This window comes from Oncorhynchus gorbuscha, linkage group LG10 (genome assembly GCF_021184085.1).
Source record: "Oncorhynchus gorbuscha isolate QuinsamMale2020 ecotype Even-year linkage group LG10, OgorEven_v1.0, whole genome shotgun sequence".
Classification (NCBI taxonomy): Eukaryota; Metazoa; Chordata; class Actinopteri; order Salmoniformes; family Salmonidae; genus Oncorhynchus; species Oncorhynchus gorbuscha.
This window is the reverse complement of record NC_060182.1, coordinates 69342534-69354811: the sequence shown is the minus strand read 5'-3', so window position 1 is coordinate 69354811 and position 12278 is coordinate 69342534. Positions and strand designations below refer to the sequence as shown.

General features: G+C 40.7%; 1 protein-coding gene across 3 annotated transcripts; it reads right to left on the bottom strand.

Moving 5' to 3' along the window:
• Positions 1 to 227: 227 nt before the first annotated feature.
• Positions 228 to 11866, bottom strand: LOC124046436 (ras-related protein Rab-15-like). 3 transcript variants are annotated; one of them, XM_046366797.1, is made up of 8 exons: positions 11332 to 11469; positions 9981 to 10123; positions 2834 to 2894; positions 2579 to 2639; positions 2368 to 2445; positions 2112 to 2201; positions 1954 to 2019; positions 228 to 1341 (listed from the first exon to the last, which is right to left on the bottom strand). In XM_046366797.1, exons 2-8 carry the CDS (start codon positions 9985 to 9987, stop codon positions 1183 to 1185), a joined length of 522 nt encoding a protein of 173 aa, XP_046222753.1. In that variant the 5' UTR covers positions 9988 to 10123; positions 11332 to 11469; the 3' UTR covers positions 228 to 1182. The 3 variants fall into 3 exon arrangements, with proteins under 3 accessions (XP_046222753.1, XP_046222754.1, XP_046222752.1); XM_046366798.1 differs by having other exon boundaries at positions 9981 to 10079; positions 11332 to 11458; XM_046366796.1 differs by lacking the exon at positions 9981 to 10123 and having other exon boundaries at positions 11332 to 11866.
• Positions 11867 to 12278: the final 412 nt, after the last annotated feature.

Sequence of the window (12278 nt, the reverse complement as noted above, 5' to 3'; positions counted from 1 at the left end):
ATATGCGCACAATCTTCAGCTTTAGGCCCTAGAACTAGCATATCTCAGGTTCTAACCATCAGCCATTTATCAAGTCATTATCTGCCTTTCCCAGTATATGATTTTTTTTTTTAAATGACTGTCCAACTTGATCTTCTAGTTCTATTTAAAAACTCAAAAGGAACAAGGCTTCACTCAACTCCCCTTTAGTAAATCTCAAAAACAACCCACAAGATCTCCAATAAATTAATGTTGACTTTTAATTAGTATTTATTATTTTTCACACAAAAAAAAATATTCTTATTGCTAGCACAGCGATTAAAAAACTTCACCAAAACAGTCAGCAATCAGTGACACCCTAAATGCCCTTTATAATAGTATATTCTGCTAAATGACTTAAATGTAAATGTAAATGTATATGTGTATGCACAATTGTGGCATTTGATACAGGTTTTCAACCTGGAAAAACACTTAGTATTAGCAGTGAAATTCACACAACATACTCAAAGATTGAGTTGAACATTTTCAGTTTTAGATTGAGTTTTTGCATTAATGCTTGTCTGAGTAAAGTGTTAGTCTTCCATAGGGAAATGATCCCTTCCAGATAGCTTGGATTCTATTCTATTTCTGTGTATTAATAATTTAGCCTTGCCCTCTGCCTACCCTGTCTCCCCTGTCCTCATAAAAGGACCACTCAAGAGCCTCAGATTGTCTTTCACTATACTCCAACAATTCATATTTTTTGCAAATTACTTTTTAAGTAGTTTTTGTTATTTCAAGTAGACAGCAAAGTCATTTGTGATATGAAAAATAACATTTTGGCAACACAAATTATACAGGAGAAGGCTTAAGTATACCCAGTAACTGAGTTGCAGCTTTCAGAGTATTGCAGACAACATTCCCTCAGCTGGCAAATGTTCTTATTACATGTGGACTACTTAACTCAGCGCACCATCAGTTTAGGTGTTGCAGAATAGGGTAATAAACATGAAAAAGCCAAGTAACTATGAAATTATGAATGAAGATGAAAACAGTGAGTAGGCCAAAAAGTGATAATGCATTCATCTGAGCAAGGGCAATATTCAGTAAGCATAGAACATACCCTCACATTTCATAAGTTACTCATTCCAATGTCCATTATGTCCCAGGGAAAGGGGCATTCTTCTAGCCAAACACCCCCAGGATGAGAGCTTTGCCCTTCTGCTAACATGTGCAGGGCTTCGGGGAGTTTGCGTCACTGTCCTGTTTGTCCTGCTCTCCCCACAGAGAAGTCATGTCTAGGTATAAATTAGTGGAACCCTGGAACGCATTCATCTCTTTCTTGTGAGCCTGCAGAACCAGCTGTGTCAACCGGATGAATGACTAGAAGATGTAAAGAAAATATATCACCACAATTGCCTCATGTTCCCCAACATAACGTAAATATACTAAACAAAAATATAAAAATGCAAACACGTAGTGTTGGTCCCATTTTTCATGAGAGGAAGTAAAATTTCAAAACATTTCCATACGCACAAAAAGCTTATTTCTCTCAAATATTGTGCACAAATGTGTTTACATCCCTGTTAGTGAGCATTTCTCCTTTACCAAGATAATTCATCCACCCGACAGCCCAGGACCTCCACATTTGGCTTATTCACCTGCGGAATCATCTGAGACTAGCCACCCAGAAAGCTAATGAAACTGGGGAGTATTTCAGTCTGTAAAGTCTGTAAAGCCCTTTTGTGGGGAAAACTCATTCAGATTGTCTGGGCCTGGCTCCCAAGTGGTTGGGCCTATGCCCTCCCAGGACCACCCATGGCTGTGCCCCTGCCCAGTCATGTGAAATCCATAGACTAGGGCCTAATGAATGCATTTCAATTGACTGATTTCCTTCTATGAACTGTAACGCAGTAAAATTGTAGGAATTGTTGCATGTTTCATTTCTATTTTTCTTCAATATCCAAGGTATTGACTCATTAAGACTTGTCTCACCTCATTTATGTTGCAGTTGGTGCAGGCACTTGTCTCAAAGAATTCCATTCCATAGGTTTTTGCTAGCTGTAACAAGAGCTCATTAAGGATGGGAAATGTTCAACTGTGTATGGAAGAAAATAGTTATGGCGAAGTCAAACAGTGAGATAAAGGCCAACCTTGCTTCCTTGTTCTTTAGGAACTTTCCTCATCTGCTCCTCATCAGCCTTGTTCCCAACCAGGACCCTCTGCACCTTGTCAGGGGCGAACTGAAACAGTGTGACAGGGTTGAGAAATAGACGACCAGGCACCAGTTCAATGAGAGATGATGTAAATACTAGGTCAGTCAAAATACAGAACCCGAGAAAAGGAGAAGGGGGCACAAAAAGAATGACATGGAGAGGGCTGTGTTTTATCAGTAGGTGTTAGCCTTACCTCATCCACATCACTAGCCCACTTCAAAATGTGCTGAAAGGAGCTGGAACTTGTGATGTCATACACCAGGAGAATTCCCTAGTGAAAGATCAAGAGGGCAGGGACTATCATGACAGATTATGAGCACATGACTAGGCACTTCATATTGTGTAAACTGTTAACTGGTACAGGTTATTCATTCCTGAACAGGGATTATTTGTAGAGAACCCACCTGTGCCCGTCTGTAGTACTGTTTGGTGATGGTCTGGTATCGTTCCTGGCCAGCAGTATCCCTGCACACAGACAGTGGTAATTCCCAGTTTTACATGATGTGACCACATTTCAGAATATTTATAATCTTACTCAAATCAACAGGTAAAGCTCATTTCTAACACTTTGACAGAACGTAAAAATGTACATGTGTGATAAGTGTGTCAATCACTACTGTATTGTGGTAAGTTATTGTCTGGAAGATCTTTTCACTCACCATATCTGCACTCGTACTTTAATGCCATCGACTTGTAATGTTCTCATTTTGAAATCCACTCCTAAAAAAGTAAGCAAAATTAAGTTTTGCAAACAAACATGTATTCCTCTTGGCTGCATTTTCTATCCATCTTCTCCATCTCCCTATTGTTGAATTCTGTATCTCCCTCCGGTTTGCCATAGTGAGCTTGTGCCTTCATGCATCTTTATTCTTCATTTTTCCATTACCGGACTGGAGTTTTACCGAAGCCTCAGAGTGTAGCCTAATCTCAATATATCCTACTCGTGTGTCAAAGCAGCCTGTACTAGTCAATAAGTATCCCTATTAGGTTAACATTCGTACCCCTGGGCTAATGGTAACAGTGACACAAACTTGGAAGTGGATACTGATGAGGACTGGGTTACTAAGATGCCCACTTAACCCAGTTGAAGGTCCTATCAAGCAGTCTTTAGAGGTCATCTTGCTAAAGGGAATTCAATTGTTATTTACTACAGTGCATTCCTGCAGGGCCAAGGAAGACGTGACTTGGGTTGTCTATCGACTTCCGCATGAAAATATAAATTTAAATGTCAGTGGTGTGTGTGTGTGTGTGATAGCTTCACAGTTGAAGCGTAAAAACCCAGAGTCGGGTGCAAAAGGTCAGCTGCTTGCAACATTACCTTAACAACAACCACACCTGCCAAACACAGTAAACAACAGAGTTGAAGCAAACACTTTCACACCAGGATATGCTTCAGGTAACAGATCGGCATCATACAGTGCCTTCAGAAAGTATTCATACCCCTCGACTTTACACATTTTGTTGTGTTACAGCCTGAATTCAAAATGGATTCAATAAAATAATCTCACCAATCTACACACAATACCCGATAATGGCAGTGAAAACACATTTAGAAATGTTTTCAAATGTATTGAAAATTAAATTAAATTGAATTTATACTGAACAAAAATATAAAACACAACAATTGAAGATTTCACTGAATTGCAGTACGTAAGGAAATCAGTCAACAGAAATACTTTCACTCGGCCCCAATATATGGCTTAAACATGACTGGGCAGGGGCACAGCCATGAGTGGGCCCACTTGGGAGCCAGGCCCACCCACTGGAGAAACCCAGCCCAGGCAATCAGTGATTTTTTTCCCCCCAAAAACGGCTTTATTACAGGCAGAAATACTTTGGTTTCAAAAACTGTCCGGATGTCTGTTATTAGATGATCCCGCAAGTGAAAAAACCAGATGTGGAGGTCCTGGGCTGATATGGTTACACGTGGTCTGCGTTTGTGAGGCCGGTTGGACATACTGCCAAAATCTCTAAAATTAAGTTGGAAGCGGCTTACGGTAGAGAAATTAACATTCAATTATCTGGCAACAGCTCTGGTGGACATTTCTGCAGTCAGCATGCCAAATGCACATTCCCTCACAACTTGAGGTATCTATGGCATTGTCTTGTGACAAATGGCACATTTTAGAGTGGCCTTTTGTCCCCAGCATAAGGTGCACCTATGTGATAGTCATACTGTTTCTTGATACGTCACACCTGTCAGGTGGATGAATTATCTTAGCTTGAAGAAATGCTTACTAATAGGGATGTAAACTAATTTATGCACAACATTTGAGAGAAATGTTGGCATATGGAACATTTTGGGGATCTTTAATTTCAGCTCATGAAACATGGGACCAACACTTTGCAAAAATAAACGCAACATGTAGAGTGTACAACGTTGTTGATCCATCCTCAGTTCTCTCCTATCACAGCCATTAAACTAACTGTTTTAAAGTCACCATTGATCTTATTGTGAAATCCCTGAGCAGTTTCCTTCCTCTCCGGCAACGGAATTAGGAAGGACGCCTGTAACTTTGTAGTGACTGTGTATTGTTACAACATCCAAAGTGTAATTAATAACTTCACCATGCTCAAAGGGATATTCAATGTCACCCCCCCCCCCCATCTACCAGTAGTTGTTCAACTAAGGGACCTTAAAAATAATTGTATGAGTGGGGTGCAGAGATGAAGTAGTCATTCAACAATGTTTAAACACTTATCAAAACTTGTGTTACTTAAGGTCATTTTTACTTCTGAACTTTCCATAACAAAAAGAGGTTGAATACTTACAAGATATTTCAGCTTTTCACTTTTTAATTAATTTATAAAAATGTCTAAAAACATAATTCATTATGGGGTATTGTGTGTAGGGCAGTGACAAAAATAAATCTCAATTTAATCCATTTTAAAATTCAGGCTAACAAATAAATGTGGAAAAGTGTGAATACTTTAAGGCACTGTATGATGCCAATCTGTTAACAAAAGCATATCCTGTTGTGAAGTCGTTGCATCAGCTCTGTGTTGTTGGCGAATCCAAACCGTGCGTCTAGTAATGTTTGAAACTGTTCTGATTGTCTGTTGACCTTGATTATCAAAATGCCAGCTCTAATAGTGATGGAGGCAGCCTTCCTGATTAGTGCCCCAACACTGACTCATAAGAGAGAGAGCACTGAGTTCTGTCCGATTCAGGTGCGAGTTATCTTGCCCAAATATATTACTTGGGGTTCAGGCTGATAATTATATAAAGCAGCATGTGTAATCAACATTTCATTTTTTATCCATATTTTCTCATAGTTTCTGTGATCAAAAAATACAATTAACGTTTAAATGTAATTCTTTAAGGTGGATGGAGCCTCCCGAGTGGCATAGCGGTCTAAGACACTGCATCGCAGTGCAAACTGTGTTGCTACAGATGCTGGTTTGAGACCCGTGCCGACCGGGAGACCCATGAGAAGACGCACAATTGGCCCAGCGTCGTCTGAGTTAGGGGAGGGTTTGGATGGCCGGGATGTCTTGTCCCATCGCGCTGTAGCGACTCCTGTGGCGGGCCAGGCACATGCACGCTGACATAGTCAGCATGTTTCCTCCAACACAAAATGTTTTTGTATACATTTATTTAAATTTGCGTCGGGCCACCTCGGGGGGGGGATGCTGGAAAAGTCGGCTGAATTCCTGAAAACGGAAACGGCCCGATGTAGGTGGGCTGATTCTGGGCAGTCATTCATTTTGATTTTGGGCCGAATCAATCAGTTCCATCCCCCTGGAAGAGTGCTGCTTCCTCATTGCTAGCTGGGAAAAGTCTCTACAAGGCAGAATGTTGAATAAAATGTTGTTTAGACTTCCTTTGCCAGTTGTAAATTAGTGATGGGAATTGAGTATTTTCATTGAGCTGGTTCTGTTCAAAATGCTTTAAAAAGTAAATATATAAAACCAAAGAAACTTGTCAAATATCCAATGTAAAGGCCAAAACGTAGTCCACCATTGTCAGATCATAAAATGCTCTTTGAAATACATTTTTACCTGAATAAATTAGATCACCTGCAACGTTTTTTATATTTTTTTATGTAAAACTGGGCATGGACCAGAATGACGCATTCTCCCTACTATTTATTGTTTATGCTTTGAGGATTCACCCTCTTTAGAGAATTATTTTGTAATTTATTTGAAGTTAAGTCATTGTTGTTTTGAGCTAAAAAAATACAGTGACCAATATTACCACGATAATACTGATAACCGTGCTATTATTAAAATGTGCTGGAAATGTTCAAAGTACTGATACGCTGAAATAATTTTAGCAAGTTTTATTAAAAATCAGCAAACAAATAAAATGAGCAGCACAGTGCACTTTGTGCATTAACATTTAAATAATAACATTAAAGATGGCACCATGTGGCCATGAGGTAAAAGTTTCCCTGGTTAATGAACACAACCTTAAGTAAGCAAATCAAAATGTGCATATAAAATCAACAAGTAAAGCAATGTGCATGTAAGAACAATACAACTATATGTAAACAAATCCAATGTGCAGGTGATGACATTAAAATAACAAAATATGTAAACAAATAAAATGAACAGCACTGATTGTATGCATGTTCTCAAATCAAATTTTATTTGTCACATACACATGGTTAGCAGATGTTAATGCGAGTGTAGTGAAATGCTTGTGCTTCTAGTTCCGACAATGCAGTAATAACCAACAAGTAATCTAACTAACAATTCCAAAACTACTGTCTTATACACACACAAGTGTAGGGGGATAAAGAATATGTACATAAAGATATATGAATGAGTGATGGTGCATAGGCAAGATACAGTAGATGGTATCGAGTACAGTATATACATATGAGATGAGTATGTAAACAAAGTGGCATAGTTAAAGTGGCTAGTGATACATGTATTACATAAAGATGCAGTAGATGATATAGAGTACAGTATATACGTATACATATGAGATGAATAATGTAGGGTATGTAAAACATTATATTAGGTAGCATTGTTTAAAGTGGATAGTGATATATTTTACATCATTTCCCATCAATTCCCATTATTAAAGTGGCTGGAGTTGAGTCAGTGTGTTGGCAGCAGCCACTCAATGTTAGTGGTGGCTGTTTAACAGTCTGATGGCCTTGATAGAAGCTGTTTTTCAGTCCCTCGGTCCCAGCTTTGATGCACCTGTACTGACCTCGCCTTCTGGATGATAGCGGGGTGAACAGGCAGTGGCTCAGGCGGTTGTTGTCCTTGATGATCTTTATGGCCTTCCTGTAACATCGGGTGGTGTAGGTGTCCTGGAGGGCAGGTAGTTTGCCCCCGGTGATGCGTTGTGCAGACCTCACTACCCTCTGGAGAGCCTTACAGTTGTGGGCGGAGCAGTTGCCGTACCAGGCGGTGATACAGCCCGCCAGGATGCTCTCGATTGTGCATCTGTAGAAGTTTGTGAGTGCTTTTGGTGACAAGCCGAATTTCTTCAGCCTCCTGAGGTTGAAGAGGTGCTGCTGCGCCTTCTTCACGATGCAGTCTGTGTGGGTGGACCAAATAAGTTTGTCTGTGATGTGTATGCCGAGGAACTTACAACTTGCTACCCTCTCCACTACTGTTCCATCGATGTGGATAGGGGGGTGTTCCCTCTGCTGTTTCCTGAAGTCCACAATCATTTCCTTAGTTTTGTTGACGTTGAGTGTGAGGTTGTTTTCCTGACACCACACTCCGAGGGCCCTCACCTCCTCCCTGTAGGCCGTCTCGTCGTTGTTGGTAATCAAGCCTACCACTGTTGTGTCGTCCGCAAACTTGATGATTGAGTTGGAGGCGTGCGTGGCCTCTCCATAAATAAATAAGGTGCTGCTGGCCTACACCCTGCATGTATGCATCTTTGTTCAATTGAGATTAAAATGTTAAAATGTCAGCATTTTTACTTTGTCAGGTTTAAGTAGTGATCTGCGAAGGGAGACAATGCGCCCCCCCCCCTCCACAATGTTATGAAGGGTGATCAGATGAATTGCAAAGACCCTCTTTGCCATGGAAATGAACTGAATCCCCCCAAAATATTTCCACTGCATTTCAGCCCTGCCACAAAAGGACCACCTGGCATCATGTCAGTGATTCTCTCGTTAACACAGGTGTGAGTGTTGATGAGGACAAGGATGGAGATCACTGTCATGCTGATTGAGTTCAAGTAACAAACTGGAAGCTTCAAAAGGGAGGGTGGTGATTGGAATCATTATTCTTCCTCTGTCAACCATGGTTACTTGCAAGGAAACACGTGCAGTCATCATTGCTTTGCACAAAAAGGTCTTCCCAGGCAAGGATATTGATGCCAGTAAGATTGCACCTAAATCAACCATTTATTGGCTCATCAAGAACTACAAAGAGAGCCATTCAATTATTGTGAAGAAGGCTTCAGGGAACTCAAGAAAGTCCAGCAAGCGCCAGGACAGTGTCCTAAAGTTGATTCAGCTGCGGGATCGGGCACCATCAGTACAGAGCTTGCTCAGGAATGGCAGCAGGCAGGTGTGAGTGCATCTGTGAGGCAAAGACTTTTGGAGGATGGCCTGGTGTCAAGAAGGGCAGCAAAGAAGCCACTTCTCTCAAGGAAAAACATCAGCGACAGACTGATATGATATTATGCAAACGGTACAGGGATTGGACTGCTGAGGACTGGGGTAAAGTTATTTTCTCTGATGAATCCCCTTTCCGATTGTTTGGGGCATCTGGAAAAAAAGCTTGTCCAGAGAAGACATGGTGAGCACTACCATCAGTACTGTGTCATGCCAACAGTAAAGCATCATGTGTGGGGACCATTCATGTGTGGGGTTCCTTCTCAGCCAAGGGAGTGGGGCTCACTCACAATTTTGCCTAAGAACACAGCCATGAATAAAGAATGGTACCAACACATCTTCCGAGAGCAACTTCTCCCAACCATCCAGGAACAGTTTGGTGACGAACAATGCCTTTTCCAGCATGATGGAGCACCTTGCCATGAGGCAAAAGTGATAACTAAGTGGCTCGGATAACAAAACGTCGATATTTTGGGTCCATGGCCAGGAAACTCCCCAGACCTTAATCCCATTGAGAACTTGGTCAATCCTCAAGAGGCGGGTGGACAAACAAAAACCCACAAATTCAGACAAACTCCAAGCATTGATTATGCAAGGATGGGCTGCATCAGTCAGGATGTGGCCCAGAAGTTAATTGACAGCATGCCAGGGCAGATGGCAGAGGTCTTGAAAAAGAAGGGTCAACACTGTAAATATTGTTTCTTTGCATCAACTTCCTGTAATTGTCAATAAAAGCCTTTGACACTTGTGAAATGCTTGTAATTATACTTCACTATTCCATAGTAACATCTGACAAATATCTAAAGACACTGAAGCAGCAAACTGTAAATTAATATTTGTGTCATTCTCAAAACTTTCGGCCACGACTGTACATACAGCATATGCAATGACCATGGAATTGACATAAAATACAAATGCATCTTTAGACAGTGATCGCAAATGCAATGAGCCCAACAATTGACAAATACAGGAGTCTTATCGTGTTTCTCCTGTTGGCACACTTTTACAACCAATTCGACGACTGACGGATTTGAAATGAACAAAATATGTTGGTTGGGTGGCTAAACTACATAACGTGTGCAATGGGCAAATAGAGTCTGCAGACACACAATGCATACAATAGCAGAAAACTGTAGTGTTTTTACAAGAGTAGGTAGCACTGAAAGCTTCAGTTTACATGATTGACAAGCTATTAGTAAGTTAGACAAAACCATGACATTTCCCCAACATTCCGAAGTCCCCACATCATGCATTGAGCTAAAAGTTAACTTACCTTGCATTCAGTTTAAAGTAGCGGGTGGTGGTCACGAATATGACCACATAGACTTGAAGTGTTGCCCCCTTTCGCAGCGATTTTTTGTTGTTGCAGATTCTGACGAAAGTGTGACCATCTTCGATTAGGTTTCCCTCAGCACTCTTGTAAAACCCAAAGTACGACCACACTTCAGATTTGGTCCTCTTAGAAGGCAGAGAAATCTCCCGAGCATTGCCTTCTGCAATGTTTCTACACATAACAAAACCCACAAACCCTACGGCTGCTTCAGACTGTTGCTAACTTTGGTTGAGTTTTTCAAAACACTAATCAAACACGGTTTTAATTATAATTAAAAACGGTAACACTGAACCGGTAACCGCTTCACCCATATTAACGACAGTCACTAAACAAATCCGTTCAAAAAGTTGTTATTGCGAATGGCCGATCACTATTGTACATGCTACTGGTCCTTTTGGTGGATATGGGGTACCCACAGGAAAGTGTTGTTTAGCCGAGTTTTTTCGGCGGCGCTATCCTCTGTCGCTCATATTTTCAATCTGTTGAAGCATTGTATGTGATGCGCAACACACTAACCGATTATAGCGTACTGAAACACTTTTCTCCTCGCAATTAGCTGGACGTGTTTGCTATTCAGTAAAGGCTTGGCTATATATTGCGAAAGTGTTTTGTCATGTGCGAATTGCATTAGTATTGAAAATTAAAACCAGAAATATAGACAAGAATACCTTAGTTCGGGTTGATAACACTGACATTTTGTATCAGATTACCGCCGACATAGGGACAAAAATCGGCGGACAACAGGTGTAAACTCATTTGAAATTAAGTTCGTTCAACATTCTGTCTTGTAATGGGACTGCTGAGACAACATGTCAGAGACCAGGGTGTAAGTATTCCACTCTCAGATTCGGGAAAAATTGTGACCAAGGCCCTACTCATTTTAAGCACTTCCACTGTCCACAGAGCGCTCACTGGGGTGTCTAAACAAACTGTACATAGCCAGGGGCGAATTACATGTTGAACATGGAAACTGAGAAGAAAAGAAAATCACCAGGTTCAAAGTTGTGGTAGGTTCTCACTCGGTGAAACATTCCCTCTGTTTAAGTTTGTAGCAATAACAAAAGACAACCTTTGACACAGGAATACGGCGTAGTAGCGTTTCAGAAACATATCCCTCAACAAAGATTTTGGTGAAGAACCGCATGATAAATCTACAAGAAAGTCCATTCTATCTTTTCGTATAGAATTACTTGATTTTAAATCACTTATTGTGGGAGCCGCATATTCTGCGGCAAACTTGCATTAATCAATTGTCAAACTAACTAACCGATTGCAATCAACAACAGCTTACCAATAGTAGAGATATGCGATGAATTAAATTCGTTATCCGTGAACCTGCACAACAAACACGTTTTCCCAACCCCGGAATCTCCTAAAACCAACAGCCTGAGCAAAACGTCGTACTGCTTTGCCATGGTGGACAAAACAAACTATGAAATCAAAAATGCCTGTCGCATATTCCAAGGATAAAGCATAGTTAGTGATGAGGAAATTAGTTGCATTCCTTGTCGTTATTCATGGGGTGTATTCATTACGCCTTTTCTATTGCAAAACGTTGTCTGTTGTTAAATGTTTTGCAACAGACAACGTTTACTCCGAACCGAAAAGCTTGGTGACGAAAACTAGTTTCTATTGGACAAATTCAGGTAGGTCCCACGCTGTTTCGTACCATTTGGTTCTTAAACGATAAATGGTTTCCGCTGCAAGACAATGAATACACCTGTTTCCCTGAGTTTTCCCCTTATTGAGAACCATAGAGAAGTATAGGAATCGCAACGTTGTAGGTCTTACACGTGCCATTATCGCGTATGTGACAGCATGGGCAGCGTCATTGAGGGTATCTTTATTTTAAAGTAGTATATTTTCTTCTTAGTTTGATGCACCTGCGATGCTGGAATGTTGAACCACATATTGTAATTAATTTGTGGCGACAAGATGGCGGTCATATCTTAAAGCCATTTACAACTACACAAACCAATTTTAAAAAGACAATGCTCTCTGATCATTAGCTGATGGCTCCCAAACCCGTTTACTTTTCCTACTGGCAATGTCCATGCAAAAATTGGTAATTTCCTAGTCATGATCTCTATGGCGAAAACTCACCCATGTGGGTGGCTCTATAATTTGCGACCCGATCTGACATAGGGAAGGGTCGAAAATAAAGTGGTTACAAAGTAGCCCATCTCTTTCACAAATGAAGCATAAATTATATATTTGTTTCATCTCTGTAAAAAGTTT

Excerpts from the sequence above, each read along its gene's own strand:
- LOC124046436 (XM_046366796.1), bottom strand. The coding sequence starts at position 11,455 with ATGGCAAAGCAGTACGACGTTTTGCTCAGGCTGTTGGTTTTAGGAGAT. Across the intron at positions 2,446-2,578 it reads AGTACTACAGACGGGCACAG|GGAATTCTCCTGGTGTATGA; the intron begins GTGGGTTCTCTA and ends ATCTTTCACTAG. Across the intron at positions 1,342-1,953 it reads CCAACTGCAACATAAATGAG|TCATTCATCCGGTTGACACA; the intron begins GTGAGACAAGTC and ends TACATCTTCTAG.